We start from the raw sequence: 24,101 nt of genomic DNA on the forward strand, positions 1-24,101 counted from the left end.
CGGATCTCACTTTGAGAGCCATGGGCTGTAGGTAAAGCTTAAACTCCTTAGCACAACATTCAAATCCCATCACAGCCTAACTGTAGCCTATGTTTTTTAAGTCATAGCCTTCATTATGGTATTCGCTGTTCCTGGATGTCTGCCGTGCCTTTGCACTGAGTGCGTCTGCTGTCCTGTCTTATTGTTCCCTTTGCCATCCTTACCTGTCACCAATCCTCCTTCCTCTAAGGATCTTTGCAAATGCCAGCTCTCTCACAAAGCGTCTTCTTGTATCTCTGGCTAGAACTCCAAATCACTCTTTGGATGAACACTGATCTGTTATCCCTCTGTGCAGGAGAATTGAGCTCTCTGCATCAGATGCTTGCTGCTAGATTTTAAGGTAAAAAAGCACTGCCCCTTACACATAGTAAATATTCAGTAAATATTTGTCGAATAAATGAATGTGAATGAATGAATGAATGAAGGCAGGAAAGAAAAGTTTATTCTTGTTTGTCCTGCCTGGTGTATGGCTGAGTTAATCCTTTTCGATAACATCTCTAGCTGATTTAGGCAAAATAAACCTCATTTTTCAAGCACTTTAGATGTACAGAATCCCAAAAAGCCATTTGTGTTTTTTCTCGGAGTAAACAAATGGGGAGTGCATTAATTCTTACTTCTTAATAGTATACTAAAAGCAAACCTGAATTATATGGGAGAAACACTAAGATCTCTCCATCTGTCTCTTGTCTCTACCTACAGGGGTATGGGTCTGCTGTTGCAGAGGTGTATTAGTTGGAGCAAATCCTACTACCTTTGCTAAGGAGAAAAGCCTACATTTCCTAGGTGATTTCCCATGGCCTTGATAATTAATAGCATGAACTATGCAGGAATTAGGACAAGAATGACTCTAATTCTTAGTTATTTGTAGCTATTAACCTCAACATTTCCTAATCTCTGACCATGAAGACATTGATAGATTGGTAAAATAATGAAGAATAAATATTTAAATGGCCAAGACAGCACATGACACATTGTTGACCCTCAATGTACAGGAATTTAAATTATTATTGTGTATTCATTCAGATGCCATTATTTCTTATTGAACTTTATGTGAAACACCTGAAGCAAGAAATATCTCACTCAAGATAATCTCACAAAATTTAGCCCTCAGTTCGATTTTGGACTTTGTCATTTTCCAGCTCCGTGGTCTTGGACAAGCCTCAATTTCCTCATCTATAAAATGGAGATAGTAAGAGTACCTTACCTTATGGGGTTGTTGGAATGATTAAATGAAACGTCCCATGTAAAGTGCTGAGAATATTGCCTGATACATAGAAAATAAGGGAAATAATATGAACTATAAAAATAAGAACCTTCCAGGAGCTCCATCCCCTTCCTTTACAATGAATTGATATTTACAGTTTAAAGAACATAGCCTGGCTTTGACTTCAGTAGCAATATCCTAAAAGTCCACATGATGGAGAGGTTGCCCCATGCAAAGAGTAGGCCAGCCATGCCAGTAGAGATCATATTTTCATTAACTTCAGCATGTGTGTCCTTGCTTAAGGAAAGGCAAAATTACATATATAGATATAGTTAAATACATACAGATAGATTGAGATATAGATTGATGTATATGTATAGATAATAGGTGGATAAATACATTGATAAATTGGTTGATTGCTATATCATGTAGACATTCTATTTGGGGGAAAAATTTTAATGCAAATATTAAAGAGAAAAATATCAGCATAAAGATAACATAACAGTAAACTTTAGACTTCCTGGAAGGCTTATTAAATAAAACACATTATCAGACATCCAGGTGCACTGAGAGGCAAAAATAGCAGTTTCTCAAAAAAAAAAAAACAAAAAACTGTACACATACACACACCAGCAAACTCCCCAGATTTCACACTCTTTATCAACAATATCAGCAAAATAAAAAAGCTGTCTTTGGAGGAAAGAAAAAAGGAGAGAGTCTTTCATGGTGTGGAAATTGTCCATGTGAGAGGAACAGATGCATCCACCAAGTGTGGTGAGTCAGATGCAATCTAGAAGCCAAGTGGGTCAACGTTGGAATCATAATCTTCCAACCCACCAGAGAGAAAAGGGCTACACAAAGGACCTAGCCTGGTGCAAAAGACACGTTCATGTGCAGATTACTTAGCAGCAGTGGACAGGAAGCTCGGCCAGAGACAGGGAGAGGGAAGGAGCTGGCCTCACCCCATCAGGCTCTCTCCCTCTGTCCAACTCTCTCTTTTCACCTGAGACACCTTTTGTCAGTACTGCCTCACCCCTGTCCCTTGTCCAGTCTCCTCTGACTGTCTCCCTCCATTCGCACCTGGCTTCTCCTTAACAGAAGAGAATAGGGAAATGTATCTTTGGGATGTATTTCTCTAATAAAGCTTTAATTCTCTGTGCTTAATTTAATAGCAAACAGGTTAAATTTCTTCTCTTTTTAAAAAAGTTCCTTTTTTATTTCAGTATAGTGAAACATTCTATATATCTACATATACACATAGTGTACATTTTATATATACATGCATGTGTATATACATATTTTATTTATACTGATACATATGTGTATATATACATGTATACAAGCATACATATAGAAATTCTAGACACACATACACACACATATTGCTCAAAAGTAAAAATTTTTAACTCCACATTGCAAATGAAAGAAAGCAAGGAGATTGGTTTTGGTAACTATATTTTCCCTGAACTATTGCATTAAATTACTTTATACAGATATAGTTTTTGGTAGTTTATGACAAAGTCCAATTTTTAATACTTTTTGCCTGTACTACAAAACAAAATTATTTTGAAAAATTTCATTTTGATATCAACCGGTTCCAGTGGACTACTTCCTATGTGAATTCCATTTACACTAACAATAAAAATGCGAAGCTCAAGCATGGTATCATATACAAGTCCGGGATTTAGTAATATAATTCCTGTCTTAGTCATAATTAACCTTCATGTCAAGTTTTAATTTTTTAGCTATTGAATATTCTCAAAAGCAAATAAAGGACCCCTTACATTTGCCAAGTGTAATATTTAAAACACTTGGCAAATGTAACTATAAGTGACAAATTCAAAATAGAAAATCTTAGTCCCATTAGGGCAAAAGAAGAAAGAAGAGATCAACATATGGTGATATAATTAGTCAATCAGGGAAGCACATCCACAGAATTTATGCTGCAGGGGAAATGTAATGGGAAACCCACCCATCTCCTGCAATGCCTTGAAAAATGCTGGTCTTTTCAAACAATAAAGAAATAAAAGATATTCTCATGTAATTATTAAAGAGATGTTCAACCATCTGAAGCTATTTGTTTTTTAAAGTTCTTATTGTTCCATTGCTTTGATTACAGCCATGTTATACCTTTGTTATTTTTGAGAAGAATGGTATTTTGAAATCAATTAAACTCATTCCTCAGTTAGCTTGAGGAGAATAGCAGATAGAATATTCTCTTTAGCTCTTCATTAAATAGCAAATTGTTTCTTTCAATGTCATAATATCTATAACATATTCCACACTTGCACATTTAGGTCTGGGTAATTATACTTATTCATATTATTTTTATTTCTTTGGCGATAAAAAGAAATTGGGAGTAGTAAGTGAAAATTATCATTCTTCAAATCCTGGGATGGATGAGGGGGGTAATAATAAATACAGCAATTTGTGAAATTATTTTCATTTTTATTTTGTAACTTATTAGTTATTGAGAAAAAGAAACAAATTAAAAAGGTTGATATCTTGTTAAGAAAAGATTATACATAAGATTGTCATAAACTCAGAAATTCTCTCCTTTTTTAGATATTAAAGGTTATTTTTTTCTTTCTTTTTTCTTTTTTTTTAGCATCACATCATGGAAGGACAATATTTAAGGTCATTTTTTTAAAGTATAGATTTAAACGTAGAAAATATTCTGAAATGAACCAAATACTTTAAAAAGCATTTCAAATTTCCTTCTTTTATTTATCATAGGTCATCTTAGTTAAGTCAATGCCAAAGAATTAAAGTAGAACTCCAGTTCTTCTTCTCACCCCTCACAGTCAAATCTATCAATAGCAAAATTATCCACCTATTCTTTATGTCTGTATTAACACACCTGTTTGTTACTATGGAAGTTCAGGTCTAAGTCAATCTATAAAACAGTGTATAAGAAAGCATAAAAGTCTGCGGTTCCCAAAGAGAATGGGCTTTTCTGTCCTAAAAACTATCACAACTTCTCAAACAGATAATAAGCTAATGGAAGGGTTTGTCGTATTATTGGTTCATTTAGGGCCACTTATATTCTTTGGACTCTAGTTTTCTTATTTTTAAATAAATCTTATCTATTATACATATTTAATGTGATTATTAACTGAGACATATAGGTGAAACCACTTTACTACAGTTGTAAAGAATTAAACAAGTATTTACTAGCAGGATGGCAATGACAATAATGGCCTTTTTATTTCTATAATTCTACTGCTTAACTCAATAGTTGGAAGGAAAACTATCAATAAAGATTTGTGGAACTAAATCAAAGCAAGACCAACACCAACGGAATTTGAAAAAGAAACAAAGGAATAAATAAACACAGTGGAATGTGAAAAAGAAACAAAGGAAATGTGTTTGAAAGCCTCCCCACTGTAAGAGAGGGCTCAGATTTTAGAATAATAAAAACTCAAAATGAATCACTAAAAATTTACCCAAACTCAAGATTTCCCTTTTAGTTGTAGAGAGAAATACATTAAAACCAAAGGGAAAAACTTGGCAAATGGTGTAATATAGATAATTAGAAAAAGTATAAAATGAAGAAACAATTTCTGAAAAACGTGTTAATATTTGCGTATAAAATATCCAAAGTGCTTCAGAAGGCAGTCCGGTGGGGAGCAAATAACACATCGGGATGGAGATGGAGGTTGTGGGGGTGGTGTTTGTTTTGTGTTGGGATTTTTCCAAACTCAAGTAGAAGCACAGCACTAACAAGTCAACTTCTGGTTGTTATCAACTCATTTTGCACCTGGAGGAGAAAAAGAAAATACTCCAGAACATAATGGAAACTTTCCAGAGAATTTAATACCACATCATGTAAATCTCTTTAAAGGGAAAAATCTCATATGCAATACTTTGTAGCAACACAGCTTGTGTGCTAGCACAGAGAAAATGATCCAATTAGTGATTTGTAGGAGGAAATTTTCCCTGGAAGAACTTTTAAATCTTAATAAAACAACAAACAAAAAACACCATCATTTTTTAAATTAACTTTCTAAAAGGAAGTTTTAAAAGACAGAAAACTATTGGTTACAATGCTGGTTCTGTTACATACATACATATGTGTGAGTGCTTGTGCGTTTCTAACTCAATTTTATTCTGTTGACTGTCATACAAGCACACGAGGATATCCCTTTTCTCTTTTGATCCCACCTTCTCATAGTATAATCCTTCTGTTTTCTGTCTCTTCCCATCTCTTCTCTTCTCCTTTGCTACTTGTCTGCAGTTCCCGAAAGAGAATTAGGGAGGAGAAACATGGATCTTAGTCAGAAGAACCCTCACAAGATCATCTGGTCATCACTTACATCATTCTCCACATTTCACTGATCAGAAAACTGCATCCTACAGTGGTTAAAGGACTTGCCAAGGACACACATCACTACAATAAAGAGAAGATACTACCGTCTGCTATATCACCTTGTTTTATTTCCTTCCAAAAATTTATCATTATCTGAAATCTCATTTATTCATTAGTTTACATGTATAGTGACTGTCTTCAAACACTAGCATCTATACCCATGGATTTAAGGACCTCAACTATCTTATTAATCCCTGTATCCCCAGCACTTAAACAATGTGTAGCATGTCATAGATAATCATACATATTTATTGAACAATGAACAAGAATTTTAGTCTCTTGTTTATAAAGCATACTTTTTTAAACATCACCAAATAATCTTATGAAAAACAGCATAGAATAATTAATAATATCTAGTTCTATCTAGCTACAGGTCTATCATAAACATGACCTAATTTATGTATTTTTAATTAACAAAAATATCAAATAAGTTTTAATGTTTTAAATTTCTTGACATGTATGGGTAGCCAGTGCTTCCTTTAAATCCCTGAAGGAAGAAGAAAATCCCTATTTTGTTAATTTGGGCATCAGATGCTGCTGATTGCACAACCGGTATCCGTGCTCACTTTCAAAACGAGAAACCTTAGTTAGTTGGCATGCGGCAAGGGACCTGGTTAAAAATATTTACTTTCTCAAACTCCCATGCCTAAAAGTATGGCTCTGTGACACAGTTCTGAATCATGAGACATTAGTCGAGGGTTTCTGGAAAAGCTTTTCTTCTTTGCTACAGGTTCTTTCCTTTTCTCTCCCCACTGTTTTTCCTGTTAGAACAGACTAGATGCCTGGAGCAGCAGCTCAGTTGAGACCAGGACGTTACAACTCTGAGAATGTTAAGGGAGATGAAAAGTGCCTGTTGCTCTTTGGTGTCGATTCACTGTTCCAGTTCTGAACACTTTATTGCATGACATAGACAAACCTCTATGCCATTGTTTGTTGATTTTTCTCTTCTTTGCAGCCATATGCTTTCCTGCCTGACACAATTTTGAACTTCCTGTGTGCTCTAAGGGAAAATTCTCCAGGCCTCAGTTTTCCCACCTTTAAAATAAAGGGTGTAGACCAGTCTTCTATTCCAGCAAAAAAATGCTAGCACCTCTAGGCTAATCTCACCTCCTGAAAACCAAGTCACAGTAATGTGCTCTACAAACATTATTCAGTTTATTTCACCAAACTTCACATGGCTTTCTGGTGACTGCTGCCTTTGTAAGTCAACACCTGTTCTGAAGAATCTGAATTTCAACCACTTCTAAAAATATAAGCGAACAGTTTTAAGTGCAAAATGAATACTAGAAAAAACATGTCTACTTACCTTAAAGTGTTTATGTTCATATGCAATTTTTAGTATGTATTTGTGAATAAACTCTAATATCCTGTTACTATTAGGATTCTAATATGGTAACTTGATATAGTCCTGGGATTCACTATGTTCATTACTTCAAATTAGCCTCATTGTTACTGAAAGTCAGAGAAAAGGGAAAAAACTGCTAAGTCATATCTGTAGAGTAAGAAATAAACAATGAAGATGAATCCGATATCATCTTAATTTACTTCATCCAGAATTTTGTCTTTGTCTCCAAGCTTCAAGTTTCCTCCTTTGCCTACTTTTCTCACTAATCCACTCTCATGCTCATCTTGCCTCTATAGACCAAGTCTCCATGGTCTGCATAAAATAGATTCTTAAATCCGTCAAGGGAAGTGGCTGCACCAATGTCTGTGTCCGCAAGATAAATGTCGAGGAAAGACCCACAGTTGAGTGGTAGCCGCTTTACAAAATGCAGTCAGGCGTCTATGCATTCATGTAGATTAGTTCATTTAATTCACAGGCTATTGCAAAGTAGAAACCTTTACCTCCATTGCTGTGTGTATTATGTGAAATGTTTGCAAAGTTGAGCACCTTAATTACTTGAAATGTCTTTAAAACTAAAGATGCCCCCCCCATCATTTTTCTAAAGCTCTTTCTCTGATATTTAGTTCTTCAGAATGTTATAATTATGAAATCTAATAATTTAATTTTAACAGATTTCATATTTCAGCAACATAGACTTTGTTATTAATTAATATACTGGCTTTGAGGACTGGTTTTTGGAATCAGTGACTTAGAAAATAAGTAAAGGCATTTCTTCCCACATTCCCTTTACTCAGAGAAAGTAAATACTAAAAATTGCATATAAGCATAAATGCTTTAATGTAAGTAGACATGCTTTTTCTATTATTCATTTTGCACTTAAAATTGTTTGCTTTTAGAAATGGTTGAAAAAACATACTTTTTAAAAATAATGCAATGGACTTGGTTTATGAATTCATATATTTATACTGTGATTAAATCAACTCTGTAATACTTGTTTGCTAAGAAAATATTCAAAACCAATGCTTTCAAAACTTTATTCAATTGCATATTTTGTGATTTTGGGGTACCACTTCTGCTATAGTAATTTAATATTTTTCTTCAAATAGACTTAAAATACACTCACACTTTAAACTTGCCTCATTCTAAGCAATAGCTACAAAATCATGGATTTGGGATTGCTTATTATAGGTTTTTTTCTAATACATATCACAATTGTATTTATAATTATAAAAATAAAATAATTTTTCCCTGGCCAACGTAAAATCATCTTGTTTTCCACAATGTAGAAAACATTGGCATATATGAATTAAAATTAAAAGTGGGTTGTAAAAAATTTTTTAAGAACAGAAATTAGTCTGAGAATTTTGTTTTTTATAAAGACTCTCACACTGTACAGCTCTGGGGAGAAAAAGAGGTTATAAAATTATTGTCCAATAGAAAAAACTCTGGCTTAGAATCCTGCCGGCTCTGCCACACTCTTTCTTGCCCCTTATCATGGATAAGAGGATAAAAAATAATCCCTAACTTATTCACCTGATTCGCCTTTTTTACATTCAGTACAAACAATTGCAAAGGATCCCGAAGTGAGTGGCCAGGATACTGAGAAAAACTTCAGAGGAACTGATGACATTTTATCAAAGAAAAGAGGCCACTTAGGAGATGACATCAGAATGTTCTTCAATGTCTGAATGGCTGAGATATAAGGAAAGAGTTAAAGTTATTCTGTTGAAGTTTGTTCAGAGGTGAATAAGAAAGGAAGAGGTAAGGGTGTAGGAGAAGGGGAGAGTTTAACATACAGAACAATCTGAGCTGTCTGGTTGGCTTGGGGTACAGCTGGAGTTATTCAAGAATAAGTGGGGTGATCAATCACCTGCCCGTGATGTTGAAGAGGATCATGTATTAGATAAGGTTTGGGTAGATGGCTCTGAGGTCCTTTTTACCTCTAATAATAATAGACGCCAATTATTAAATGCTCACTAAGTTGGACTAAGCATTTTTTAGGTCATGTGTCATTTAAGTCTCACAACAACCCAGTAGATTAGGTATGATTATGCCCATTTTACAAATGAAGAAACTGAGTCAAAAATCTGCTAGAGGTTGAATTTGAATCCAAGTCAGAGTGACTCAAAGTCAATCTACTAAGCATTAAATTACAGTGTATTATAAATGTGACCTGGGAACTATAAAGGTTTCTTTTGTTTTGTTTTGTTTTATTTTGGTCAGAAAGTTTCTTTGCCCATTTTGCCAAACTGAAGCCAAGTTGTCTTCTTGAAGAAAATTTTGTTGTAAACTCTAATTGTATAAAAACGAAACTGAAAAGCCATTATCTCAGTTGGTTTCCTTCAAATTTCTGAGAAAGCCAACAAATTTCCCAGGAAAGACTTAAGCTTTTGTGATCTCTTTGTGTTTTGAGAGTAGAGAACAGAATAGGAAAAACCACCATTTCCCAAAGAAAACTTAATGCTTTTAATTTTGATCTCTTTGTGTTCTTAAGAATGGAGAATAGAACAGAAGAATCCAGAAGTCATTCTGTTTATTTCCCCAAATGATGTTACAAAATCAGCAAAAGCTTTGGTTTCTTTTTGTCTGCCTGAGTCCTTTTGAAAAGGCATGTATAAAAGTGTCTGTTCAAGAAAAGGGAAGGGCACTTTTATTTTTTTAGTATGTCAGATACTCAATACTCTCAAGGGGTATTTGGATGTTTTCCAAACACAAATAATTCAGAATCACTTAAAACAAATATGGCCCTTAATCAGGTTTTAAGTAGAGAGAAACTTAGTAAATCAAACAGTCACAACAGGTGGTCTAGAAACTCCAGAAAAATTTAGCTTATTAAAGAAAAGGGGGGAGTTAGAGAGAGAGAGAACAGGAAGGAGGAAGAAAGGAAGAAAGGGAGGAGGGAAATAAAAGAGAGAGAGAGAAAGAAAGAAGAAAAAGAAAGGAAGGGAGGGAAGAGGAAGAGAGGAAGGAAGGAGGAATTAGAAAACGCATTCATACACTTATACACTACTTATCAATGAGTTTTACTTTTGTTTTCTTGGGGAAAATATGCTAAGGAAAATGATTGTTACCTCTACTGCATTCTCTTATAACTTAATAAAACTCTCTTAATCTCTATGTTATAATACTCCTATTCAAAATTAGACTCGATCATTTTACTTTCTTGAATCTTGACCACAGTGGATTTCATATTTGATTTTTTTTCTTCCTGTCTTAATTTTTCCTTTACTGACTTTTGAGATATCTTTTTATTTTTTTTTAATCCGTGATACATGTGGACCTCACTAGCATCATCAATGTTGGAACCAAATTGGGCATACCTCCATCACCACTATATTTTGTGATAAATTTTAATAAATTTCAGATACTTTGCATTCAAATGTCTTGAATAATTTAAATTGTTCGTAATGCCAGAACTTCAAATTTTCAAAAAGTTATATTCAATAAATATACGCTGTGTTGTAAAACCTTGCATTATACTAATGCTTTATCTTCTATGCCAATTCTACAGTAGGAGAAGAATTATCTTTCCTTTATTTTTATAACTCCCAGCAGAATACCTTCCCAGGGATAAGCTCATAAAAAATAACTATCGAATTAATGAATGAATGACTATGCACGAATTAATGGAATTTCTTATTTTATTATATAGACAATTAATAAAATGCTAATTATTTATTAAAGTGCAATAGGAAATAGATGGCCTAAATTTTAAGTAATAGCCGAAAAAAGGGGCAGGGAGACTTGGCATTTTTTTTTTTTTTAGAGTTATCATTTTTCTTTCTTAATAACTAGAGGAAATACTGGAAAATACATATCAGCTAGCTTTAAAAATGAAGAGAATTCTTTGGTTCTATAAGTAACCATTAATGTGTTGTTGAAGGGAAAGAGATATTTAATATTTAATATTGTGGTGTTTCGAATCACAAAAACTGGCATTTCTTCATCATTTTGAAATGAACACTGTGTTCTATTCTGTATACAGAAACAAGATAAATGTAGATCTTAACCTAAAGACATTAGGTTAAGATTAGACATTTCTCTTTAATTTAAACCCACACACACACCATCATCTAAATGTATTTAATATTTATTTTTTTACTTTTAAAGTGATGCTATTTACATTTGACCTTAGAATGCAAACCTTTTCAGTAAGACATCAGGGATTAAGCTCTGGCAGTATTAAAGTTAGAACAGTCACATGTCTGCAAATTTCTACGAAGTTAAAAAGAAAAATCACTGTAAAATAAATGCTTATTATTTAATTGTAAGTGATGTGGAACAATATGTACTTAGTTCTAAAGTTCAGTCAAGGAGGCTTCCAGGAGGTGCGTAACTACTGTGTGAGTGTGGAGTGCAGAGATGGAGGATGCTGCCGGAAGTCAAGCAGTGGAGTTTCATAGGGTATTCAGAAAAGTCAGTAGTTCAGGTATCCACAAGAAGCCTTCTTGCTGCAGACCAGCAATTAATGGTCCCACTGCTCCTCCTTCTCATTGATGCCTTCTTCTTCTTCAGGGAATCCTGGCTCACTCTGGCCTTTCGGATGCTTAACCCCTGAAATTATAAAAATTAGACAAAATTTAAACAAATTTTATTTCTGGCAGATTCACTGCTTTGCTGGAAGAGATAAAGAAAAGGAGTGGGAAGTTTTCATTGGTGTTTATGTGTTTTTCTCCAAGAATCCTAACAATGCAATCCTATATAAACCTTTTAATTCACTGAGCAATAAAAACACACCCAGCCAAATTTCCATTAGAGGCAAACTATCTTTTATAATTAAATCCTCTCCATTAAGGATTGCATCACAGCCTATTAAAAACCTGTTAACTAAAAATCTGCTCACAGGCTCTTATTATAATTCTGATGTATCATTTAGTTCAAATATTGCTTTTGGCATTTCTGAATTCTCTTACAAGGAGAGCCATTGAAATCCCTAGGAACAAAAGGGCGTGCGTGCCATTTCTGTAACTTATAAACAACAAAACAATCACAACATTGTTAGTCTTCTTCAGGAACCTGAACATACCCATTTGATTACAGAACTTGGCTATTCAAAATTCTTCAGTAACTTCCCCCAGAGCCTACAGAGTGGGGAAAACATTGGCATATCTTTACCTAGTACACAAGGCTTAGATGATTTGGCTTCTCCCTACCTATGGGGCTTCATTTCTCACCAGCCCTGCCTGCTCCTGTTTTCACAGTAATTTATGATTTAACAATGCTAATTTACTCGTCCCCATTTCCTGGCCACTCCACGCTCCTTAGGCAACCATGCTTTTCTCCTTATGTTCTCACTACCAAACATCTTCGTCCTACTCATACAACCTGGTGATGTACCTCTCACCCTTCCATATCAGCCTGCTTCCTCTCTGATGGCTACCCCAATTCCCCATGCAGACTTAGCTGCATCTTTCTCATCTTCCCCCCTGCTCTTGGATCACCTCTTGTATCAATTACCTTGTAGAACTGTATTTTTTACATATCTTTCTCGTTAAACTCCTTGACATTGGGAGCTATATAGTTTCACAGTGCCTAGCAAACACTAGATGCTCAGTAATATCTATTATCTAAATGATCGACTTAATGAAGTAACAATTTGGTATATGCCTTTGGCACTTCCACAATAATCTATATTCACATTTTTTCAAAATTAATTCAAACTTAGAATATAAATCAGAAGGCAACTGCTACAACCATACTCAATCTGCAAAATTATCTTTCATTTCCCTTGATTCTATTCTGTTAAGACATCATTCTAGCTGAAACTCTATGCATAATGTGGAAAATTTTATATTTTTTATATTTTAGAAAATTGGTTTATGAGATTTTTTAAAGTATTACTGGAAAACGCTCCAGTAAGAATTAATCAATCAAAGAAAGTCATTGCTCATGTTTGCTATGAAACAAAGAGGCTCAAGAAATGTGTGAATTTGTATACCCTGCAGTCAGCAAGAGAAGATATCCTTGGGCTTGGTGGATTATCTTGCAAAAATATTTTATCAGTTGTAATAATATTAAATACTTTAATTTCATCAGCAAACACAGATCACTCACAATTCCTGTTGACCCAAGACTGCAGAGAGAAATTTGCTATTAAGAAAGGGGACTTATTTCATATTATTGCAAATTATGTGGAAAAGAAGCCTCAATGCCAAGGCAAAGGGAAGGGAGGTTGAGCACCCAACCAATTGCTCTGCTGGAGTCTAAAATATATAAGTCACTGAACCTCACAGCTGCTTCAGGTAAATACCTGGATGGTAAAATTTAGACTTAGAGAAGATAAATGATTTGTTCAAGGTTATGGGGGGGGGTACGGTGCTAAGACAAGTTTGACACGTAATAGTCCCTCAATATACACTGAATGAATAAATGAATGAATAAGTCATAAAGTTCCATTATCAGGGGACACAACTCATTTTCACCCTTAGCTTTTTGGATGCTGACCTAGACTTTCCTATCATTCTCCAGGATTTATCATAGGTTAGCGTACCAGTTAACCTGGTTCAAAGGTCTTGGGGTTCCCTCAGAAATACTAAAGCACAGGAATCATTCAGCCACCAGAGCTGAGGTTGCCTATACCTCCTCAGGTTTGCAAAGGTTCTATTGGCTCCGAAGTTTGTCCCTTTCATCCACAGGTAACTGCAGAGTAATGAAGTTGTGTTCAAGACAATTTTCTTTAAATGAGAATTAATGACCTAATGCCTACATTGATTTGTCTAAATGAGGGAATCAAATGTAAAGAAAAACAATCAGTAAGTAAAATGTCCAGCTTATTAAACCATGACTCAACTACTTTCTACACTTTTGTATAGGTCTACTTGCTTACACTGAGCTACACGTAACTTATTTTATAATAGTAATGGTCACAAAGTTATATAAGAAAGTCAAACCTCTTGAAGCTCTGACTCAGGGGGAAGGGCAGGACATGGGCAATGTATATAACCTGAACTTTTGTACCCTCATAATAAGCTGAAATAAAAAAAAAAAAAAGAAAGAAAGTCAAACCTTTTTTAAAGCAAAATTATTTACTCGGACAAACGTTGGAAAGTTCCTTTTCTAGCCTTATTTGTTGTGTCCATGTTAATTGTGTCCATGAAAAGCTTTGATCAGGCAGGAGCTGGTCACATGTTATCACAGAGCTGTTCTGCAGAACATTTACCACAAATTCTTTAGTTCCCAAAGCACTTTATTCTAATGCCATGTTTCAATTGGATAGTGGATGGTTGGTTAATTTGTGCTTTGAAATAGCCTTTAAGGCAATCTTTCTCTTTTCTTATCAGCAATATTCATTTGGTTATAGAAGCAATAATGCTGAGATTAAAGTGTGAAGTCTGCTGAGAACTTTCTAATAATTTCTTTCTCCCCACACCCCTCCTACATCCCCAAACACACATATAATTTGTGTTTCAACTTTCTTTAAATCCTCATTTGATGTTTGAGGAAGATTACAATTGATGTAATTCTGGAAGTGGAGGAAAATAAATTGGTCTGGGGGTGTTGATCAATTTCTCAGAAACTCCTCCTCTGCCAAATGCTATGAGCATGAGGAAAGCCCTTCACCTGCACAGGGGCTGTGGCTTGGCAAGCGGCAAAGAGCTTCCTGGGGCAAGCACAGACTGGGCCAGGGCTGCTTGCAGACAAAAGGCAAAGGAATCCCAAAAAACACAATGGAGGTTCTTTTCTTTGTAGCAAAATGAACACTGGGGAAAAGGGACCATATATAAGACCAGTATATGTAATATGAAAATGTGAAGAATTGAAGAAAATAGAATTGGATGGAAAGAAAGTAGACTGAATAAAAGATAAAAAGGGAAGAAATGTTGCTCCCAAGAAGTACATAACACTTACACTCTTCTCTATTCTGTCGATCAGGTGGTTAAATGTGGATTGGATGAAGCTGAGAAGTGACTGAGTGAAGCATTAGTAACAGTTAATCCATAGAGGGAGGCTTATATTTGAAAGCACAGGTCAATATTTTTAATCAATTAATTTGGAGCCAAAGATGGCAGGTTTGTTACATTTGTAGGTGACACAAAATTTGGAAGGGAAGATGACATGAATGGCAAAACTAGCATTCCAAAATGTTTTCAAGAATTCGAATGATGACCTAAGCAATTAAGGTAGAGGTCAACAGGATTTTGGGTTTTAGACAGGTTATTTGGGGTCTAAAAAATAAAGTATGAGGACAACCTTGATTGAGTATAGTTGGGGTTTTTAGGTGACCACCACTAACTAATTTCACATGACCCAATAGAAGTTACCTGTTTCTAGGCACAGAGCTCTTGGCGGGTTAGTGGTATTCCCAGCGGCAGAGTCAGCGGGATAAGAAAGGGAATTGCTCTCTATTCACGTGTCCTTCAGCCCACCTCCCCAACATGCTGCCTAGTTCTCAACTCTGCATTTCAAAGGGACCACTAAATCAGGCAATTGGGATTAAAAGTAATTTTATGAACTCACTTTTCTAGAGGAATTCTAGATGAAACTGGTATGTTTCATAGAGAAAAGTAATAGAGGGCAATAGAGGCTGTTTTTGAATTCCTAAAATACTGGGAAAAGAGATAAAATTAATCTGTGTAGTTCCTGAGAACCGAAGTAGTGTCAATAGCTGACATTTATGTGTGGGACTGATTATAGCTCAGTATAAAGAAAAAAATTCTAAATTCTTTATGTTTGCCCAGCCATAAACATGGGAGTGAACACCATATGTGTTCAAGCCAAAGCTAAATTTCCACCTCTGAGGTGAGTTATGGATGGTCCCTTGATTGAGCAGGGTAAACTAAAGATGCTATTAATCCACACACGAAATGTTCTATACTACTGAAAAATTTTCTCTGTTGTGCCTACTATAAGTTACCAAAAAAAGTAATCATAACTTCAATGAAATAATGGCCCAAATCCACATTTTAAAACTAATTAATATCAGGAGTAGAAATGTAAATGGATTCATTTTTTTTTCAACTGCATACTTTGGACCTTAAAAATCATTCTAAAGTCCTCTAAGAAATTTGTGTGTACATTTTAGAGACCCTCTGACCCCCTTGGAATTCTATTTATAGTTATATTTGTGCTTTTGGGGGGAAGGTCTATACTTTTCAGTAGAATCTCAGAGGGGTCTCTGACCGCCAAATAATTATGAATATGAGTATTAGTCTAATCTCTTTAGTTTAAAGATGAAGAAACCCTTTCAGATGGTGAAGTGACTTGCTTAAATTCACACAGTAGTTACTGGGTGAGCTGGGACATGAACTTTGCCCCCTAATTACTACTGGGAGCTCTTAGCCTGAGTCACCAGGAATTAATCTTCCACTATCATTGATTTTTTTTCCCAAGTTAGAACCTGAAGGAAAATATGGTAACTTGGGATCATGGGGCCCTTTTAATTATCAAAGGACTTTACATAGCTGATAGATTTAGGTATGACTTTTCAATCTTTTTGTTATTGTTGTTACTGCTTTTAATAGAATTTCGAGTCAGGAAATACAGAGTTTAACCTTTCCAAGGAACACTCCCATAATACAACCAAGTTATAAATAACATTCAGATCATTAGGAGGGGCAGCCTTTCTCTCTGCTGTGCCCATACCTGGCACAGACTCTGGGAGACACAGAAAAAATGTCATGGTCTCCACAGAGGTTGAGACATGGTCATCAAGCAATATGAGTTATGTGTAATAAAGCCCCTACTGTGTGCTGAGTATGAGAGAGGCACAACTACAAATTAGATGAGGATGTAGGCCAAAAGGTAACAATGTGTATATAAATAAGGTTAATTCAATGAAGAAGTGCCGGAGAACAAATGATGCATTAGGAAGTTCCAATAAGGGAAAGAAGAGCTCTAACTTGGAGGATAGTAATTTTGACAGCCATTTATTGAGTAATATGCTTATTAGATTGAGGGCAACAGCAAATCTGATGTCTATGAAAAAGCTATTTACAAAATACATTGAGTAGGCATCAGCCTTCTGAAAGGCTAGTATGTACAAAGGAGTGATTCCAATGGCACTAAAGAAATGGCTTCCTAATGGTTCCTTAAGTATTGACTCCCTAACTTTATCAAAATAATTGTGCTAGATATACTCAAGGAACATAATTTAACCTATAATATGATACAGAAAGGCCCCTCAGTAAGGGCCCATCATTTCTCCGATTTCACAATTGCCAAAATGCTTTTGTATTTATTGTATTTGTTTAGTCTTCTGGTCATTCATTTGTAATGAACAGCTATATGTGTTCATACACTGAGGGTCACAGAAATCAAGGGACATCTTGATTTCATTCCAAAGCTAAAAGCATATCATGTCCTTGACTCACCATAAATCTGCCCCTTTCAACTTTATTAGAAGTAAAGTATAAGTAGACAGCAGTCAATCTCTGTTCTAATATGGTGACTGGCCAATTAATAGAAATTGCAGATCAGCACAAGGTCACTTCACTTAACTCCCCGTTATTTAAGGAAGCATTTTTCTATAGAACAGTAAATATGTAATATGCTTCTATCTTCATCATACATGGGAATAAGGACAACAGGTTATGTGATATTCATCAATATTATGTATTTTTATATATATTTTTACCTATTGTGTATTTTACCAAAGCTATTGCCCAAGAGCAAAGCTGAGATGAATAAGAGGTTTAGCAGTAAATACTAAGAAGGTACTATTACGTGCTATTGTTAGACGTATGAATCCAAACAACATCTTTGGAGAGTAATCTGGTATCACTTATCAAAATGTAAAGAGCCCAGAACTTTATCAGCAGGTCTGAGGGTTTTATTTGACCAGGCCAAAAAATATATATAAAATATTATATATATATATATATATATATAATTTTGTGAGGATTCTGCTGATGCTCAGCCTAGGATGAGAATCACTTTGATAGACTATGTCTCTTTTGCCCTTTACAGCCAAGTACCTTCTAATACCCCCTTTTTCTTCTGAAGCTAATGCATTTCCCATGAATATAGAATTAGAGTTAAATTTTTAAGCCTACACATAATGGAGCTAAAGAGTGTTAGGCAATTTCACTTTAGAAAGAGACAGAATGGCTCCTAGCCTGCAAGACTTGACTGAAATTGATTGAACAAAATAGCATATCTAAAATAAAGAATGCATCGATCAGCAGGAGTCAGTGGTTAGTCTTGAAAGCACTAAAAATAAAATAACAAAAGAAGAGTTGCATTTACAGCCACGGAAGCAAATGTCTGTGTACTTTAGGCATATCCAGAGAAGGACATCCTGTGCTGGCAGTTTAGAGGGCTCTGTCCTCCGGGCAGGGAACTTGTGTATGGCAGTAGCCTGACGCTGATGTATGCCCCAGTCACATAACCAAATCACCCAGCTCTGATTCTGGGCTCACCAAGGGGTAGCTCTGTTAACAGCAGAGCTTGCTCACAAGGAGAGAAGGCCCCGACTAACTAGACTAATACCATCTTTACCTGGCAGTAATATTTCTTATTTCGAATTAATAAATTTACATTCTAGTTTTATGTGTCAGTCTTTTTTTAGTTTTATTTTATTTTTAATTAACAAATAATAATTATGTATATGGGGTACAAAGTGATATTTTGATACACGTATACATTGTGAATGATCAAATCAGAGTAATTAGCATATTCATTACCTCGATATTTATCATTTCTTTGTGGTAAGAACATTTAAAATCTTCTCTTTTAGCTATTTTGAAATATACACTGTGTTATTATTAACTATAGTTACCTTGCTGTGCAACAGACCACCAGCTTGCTCACAAGAAAAAAAGGTACTGACTAGGCTAGTACTGTCTTCACCTGACCATAATATTTCTTATTTTGAATTAATAAATTTACAGTCTAGTTTAATGTCAGTGTTGGTATGCTTTTTATTGAATACAAATATCCCAAATTCAATTGACTCTAGGTCACCACCAAGGAGATGGAGTTTGGGAAGCTGCCAAGTGGAGAGGCTGAATCTGGCCAGGGGCCAAAGTAAATGGCGACCTGCAGAGACCTCTAGAGGTGGGGGGAACTGCCACCACCTGACCTTAATACTTATCATAAAGCTATAGTAATCAAACCAGCCTGGCATTAGTGAAAGAATAGGCAAATAGAGCAACAGAACAGTATAGGGAGTCCAGAAATTGACCTACGTAAATACAGTCACCTGCTCTTTGACAAAGGAGTAAAGGTAATACAAGGGAGGAGAGAGTCTTTCCAATAAATGATGCTGAAACAACTGGACATCGACCTACAGAAAAATGAACCTAGATATATAACCTAAATACTTCACAAAAAAATATGGATCCACACCTAAATGTAAAACATAATGTTATAAAACTCCTAGAAAATAACAGGAGAAAACTTAGATGGCTTCTGGTATGGCAATGACTTTTTAGATACAGCACCAAAAGTATGATCTATGAAATAAAAAAATGATAAGCTGGTCTTCATTAAAATTTAAAAATTCTGCTCTGTGAGAGACAATTTCAAGGATGAGAAGACAAGCCACAGAATGGGAGAAATTATTAGCAAAAGACACATCTGATAAAGGAATGTATCCCAAATATACAAAGGATTCTTAAAATTCAGCAATAAAAAAACAGGCAACCCAATTAAAAATGGAAAAAAAGATATGAAAAGACACCTCACCAAAGAAAATATATAGATGGCAGGTTAGCATATGACAAAATGTTGAACATCATATATTATTAGATAACTGCAAATTAAAACAATGAGATACCACAACACACCTATAAGAATGGGTGAAATTCAAAACACTGACAACATCAAATGCTGGTAAAGATATGGAACAATAGGAATTCTCACTCATTGCTGGGAGGAATGAAAAATAGCACAGCCACTTTGGCAATTTCTCACAAAACTAAAGATATTCTTAACCATACAATCTAGAAATCACTCCAGGGTATTTATCCAAATGAATTGAAAACTTACGTCCACACAAAAACCTGAGCATGGATGTTTATAGAAGCTTTATTCATAATTGCCAAAATTTGGAAGCAACCAAGATGTCCTTTAGTAGGTGAATGGATATATAAACTGTGGTACATCCAGGCAATGGAATATTATTCAGTGCTAAAAAGGAATGAGCTGTCAAGCCATGAAAAGACATGGAGGAACTCAAATGCATATTATTAAGTAAGAGGAAGACAATCTAAAAAAGCAACTTACTTGATATATATGAAATCATAATATGATTTCAACTATATGACATTCTAGGAAAGGCAAAACTAAGGAAACAGTAAAAAATCAGTGGTTGTCAGGGGGTAGGGAAGAGGGACGAATGAACAAACAGACCACAGAAAATTTTTAGGGCGGTGGACACATATCATACACATTTATCCAAACCTATAGCTTGTACAACGCTTACAGAGACCCCTCATTTAAACTATGGATTTTGGGTGATAATGTTGTGTCAGTGCAGGTTCATCAATTGTAACAAATGCACCACTGTGGTTCAGGATGTCCATAATGGGGAGGGTTGTGCATGTGTTACCCGGGAACAGGGGTTATATGGGAACTCCCTGTACTTTCTGCTCAACTTTTTTCTTTGAATCTGAAACTGATCTAAAAATATGAAGTTTATTAATTTATAAAAAAAATCTCTTTTGCTGCAATATTTTGAATAATTTGTTCTGAGACAAGGATAAAGCAAGATAACCAGTTAAGAGGCTATTAATAGGAAGTAGTTTAATGGGCATAGAATTTCAGTTTTGCAAGATGAAAAAGTTTCGGAGATCTACTGCACAGCAATGTAAATATGCTTAACACTACTGCACTAGTGAACTGTACACTTAAAAATGGTTGAGATGGTAAATTTTATATGTTTTACCACAATTTTAAAAATACATATCAATAAGAACAAAAAAGAGGCTCTTGCACTATTCCAAGTGAGATGTGATAAGGGCTCAGATCAGATTAACAATAGACAAGATGTTAAAAAGTGTTCATATACTGCATAACGGAAGACAGAATCAATAGTATTTACTGAAAACTTGGATAATGGAGTATAAGAAAAAGAAGGCAGTCAAGTATATGGCACCAAAGTTTTTGGCCAACGTAACTGAAAGAATCATTAACTAAGATGGGGAAGAGTTTGACAAAGAAAGCTTTCAATAGAATATCTGGAGTTCAGTTTAGAAATGTTAAATATGAGATTTTCTGTGTATACTCAAATGGATATAGGGATATATGTGTCTGAAATTCAGGTGAGCATTCTTGGCTCAGGTATAAATGTGGAAGTTATCATTGTTTGTTTAGACAATATTTAAAACTATTACATATTGGCCCCCTCAGTGATTCTCCTGTTACTTAAAATTTTCTTTTATTGGAAAGTGTGAATCCTGATGGGTTCATAGTCTCAAAATCTGTTCAGGACCCCCCATATCCCAAGGCTGTTTTCCTCCACTTTGTGTGGGGGCCTCCCCTCAGGCTCAGTTTGTTTCTCATTACTCAGCTTGCTGGCCACCAGGAAGCTTCTGGAATGAGGAAATTGTTCTGCTTTCATCCTGCGCTTGACCTTTGGACATGCAGTTTACACTCTGAGCCTCACGGCTGTTTCTCTCTGACCCTGACTTTCTGCCAAGATTTACCATTGTTCACTGAAGCATTCTTGTTCACAGGCAGTTTTACTCTCTGACCGTCCTTTTAAATAATAGCAATTCATGGCATCGCCATGGGGCCTGCTGACCTACTTTCCTCTTGGATTTGCTGTCCTACCCTTGGTCTATTTTACTTGTCTTCCACATGTAAAATCACAGCCTCTCTTCTCTTTACATAAATCTTTAACAAACTCTCCGTGGATGAGCTAATACCATTTTCTTAATTCTTCCTATTTTAAAAAAAATTTTTAAGAGTACTTGATGCAAAGGAAAAATATATTGCTGAAATTTTATAAAGAGTAGCAATTTTACATAGTTTATATGAAGGAGAAAAAATATTAGTCAAAATTTTTGCTTAAGATGATAATTTCCTGTTATTTCCCACTTACTATATTCAAGTATAATAACTAGGGGAAAAAAGCATTTACTTATCTAATTTATGCAGTTTCTCAACAGGAGTATCATTTTTATTTGGGAATCTTTTTAAATAATAAAATTAGAACCACCTCACCCTTTAACCCTTCAGACATTATAAACAAATTGCTTTAAAATCATAGCTTTTGAAATTCCAAATACCACTCTTGAAAGGGAAAGCAATCTTACTTTCAGTATATATATGTTGCATCAAATTTACAAAAGACTTTACAACTACCTTTGCATTAAAAATTTCTAAAATATGTTGATACAGTTAATGTATTTTCAAAAACCCATGTTAAATTTCATTTAAACCCTCGGAAGACTGAGGCAAGAGGATTATTTTAGGCCAGGAGTTTGAGAACAGCCAGAGTAACATAGTAAGACCCTGTTTCTACAAGAAAATTAAAAAGAAAAAAATTTTTTATTTAAACCCACAATTTGAGCGGAAGAATTCTTCTAAAACATGTTTATGACTTATTCACACCCCAAATGATTTGTAAGCATTTCAATTTATTCTCCAAACTTACTGTGCATCTAGTGTAGTTACCTTTATTTGGATATTTATTCTTTTATTTCTTCCTCAAATAATAAAAACTATCAAAAAAATAAAATTAATAACCAATCACATGCTTAGGGATAAAATGAGATCACTGAGGATAAGCAGGACTATTATTTCGTTTGATACTCTAACTAGTAACAATCTCCAATTTACTAACACAAGGGAACAGAGCCTCTCGCAGAAGATGCCAGAAGGACCATTTGGCTAGGGTGTCTTATGTAAAAGTGGCCATGAATTAGACTTTTTATGTTATCTCCAAATGAGTTCATATACACAGTAACATACATATTTATTGACAATATATTTTTAGGTGTCTCATAAAACTTCATACATATATCCAATTACTGGACCATACTACCTAGATTATACCATGGGTTATTTTTTTATAAATATCATAATTATTAGTAGTTCAATTATATGATATTATAATTTCTGTTGAATGAATTTGTCAAATGAAAATATTCACAATTCCATAATGTTTGCCTTTCTGCTTTGGCTTTCCTTCGTTTATTAATACAGGGAACCTCAACACAGGAGTGTGGCCAGACCCCCTTTGACTCCAGAAGGCTTTGCTAAGGGAGGCTCCATACATATCAGCACACACTGACATGCACAGCCTGTTCTGCTCTGCGCCTCCTCTGTTCCCCACCTACCTATTGGCCCAGAGAGCCGCCTTCCCTTAAGTGGCAGTAGTGCTGTGGGAAAGTGCTTTCTTCAATCATAAAAGCATGACATTTAAGGGTTGAAAGAACTTTAAAAGGTAGTACTGAATTTAAAAGGCAGTCCAATTGCCTCCCAACACACATACATGCACAGACACACACCAACACCATACTGCAGATGTGAAAAACAAGGCCTGTTTTCTGAAGTCACAAAGCAAAGAAGCAGTTACTCAGTTGAGAACACATAGTCAGAATTTTATTCCGTATTCTCTGCATCGTACTACACCAGACACAGAAAGCCAATAAACTGCTGGTGCCTGGGGGTTCCAGGACAGGTCCCTTCCCCGCCCTGTCTTACAGAACCACTACCTGGATGCCCGATGGCAGTGCAAAAGGAGTCACCACTAAGAGATAAATGTATTCCATGGTACATGGAAGCTGGACTCTTTAGAAAGACTCTAGGTTTAAAGGATATTTGGTGACATTGAAATGGACTGTTCGTATTATAGTTTAGGCTTATTATGGATTCTGCTCCTATAAATCAGCCTGAAAGAAAATACCATTGTTAACATTGTTTCTATATACTTTCTGATCCAAACTTCTTACAAGTCAATTTTTGGAACACAGTCCTTTTCTATAATTGGAGGCTTCCCGTTCTGGAAATTCACCAATGGTGCTACCAGAATATATTCTGTAGCAGGCAGAAATAAGGGGTGTGATTCTCTATGTTTCTAAGGAACATTTGTCTCTTTCTCAGCAACTAACATCATCCCTCCAGATATTCCTAATTTGTTCTTTATGGTGGGTGTCTATTGTCTTGTTAGCAATCCTCTCCACTTTCCTTTTCCTATAGGGAGTGAGTCTTCTCCCCACACTCCTTCCTTCAGAAACCACTCTTCCCCCAACTCCAAA

General features: G+C 35.2%; 1 protein-coding gene across 1 annotated transcript in view; it reads right to left on the reverse strand.

The window, feature by feature from the left end:
* Positions 1-10,986: 10,986 nt before the first annotated feature.
* PPP1R1C (protein phosphatase 1 regulatory inhibitor subunit 1C) overlaps positions 10,987-24,101 on the reverse strand; it is a 104,461-nt gene continuing 91,346 nt past the window's right edge. Inside the window, exon 5 of the mRNA XM_069470096.1 lies at positions 10,987-11,511. Within this exon, the coding sequence (XP_069326197.1) occupies positions 11,423-11,511 (89 nt within the window). The 3' untranslated portion in view covers positions 10,987-11,422. The remainder of the gene's footprint in view (positions 11,512-24,101) is intronic.

Source organism: Eulemur rufifrons, chromosome 1 (assembly GCF_041146395.1).
Source record: "Eulemur rufifrons isolate Redbay chromosome 1, OSU_ERuf_1, whole genome shotgun sequence".
Lineage (NCBI taxonomy): Eukaryota > Metazoa > Chordata > Mammalia > Primates > Lemuridae > Eulemur > Eulemur rufifrons.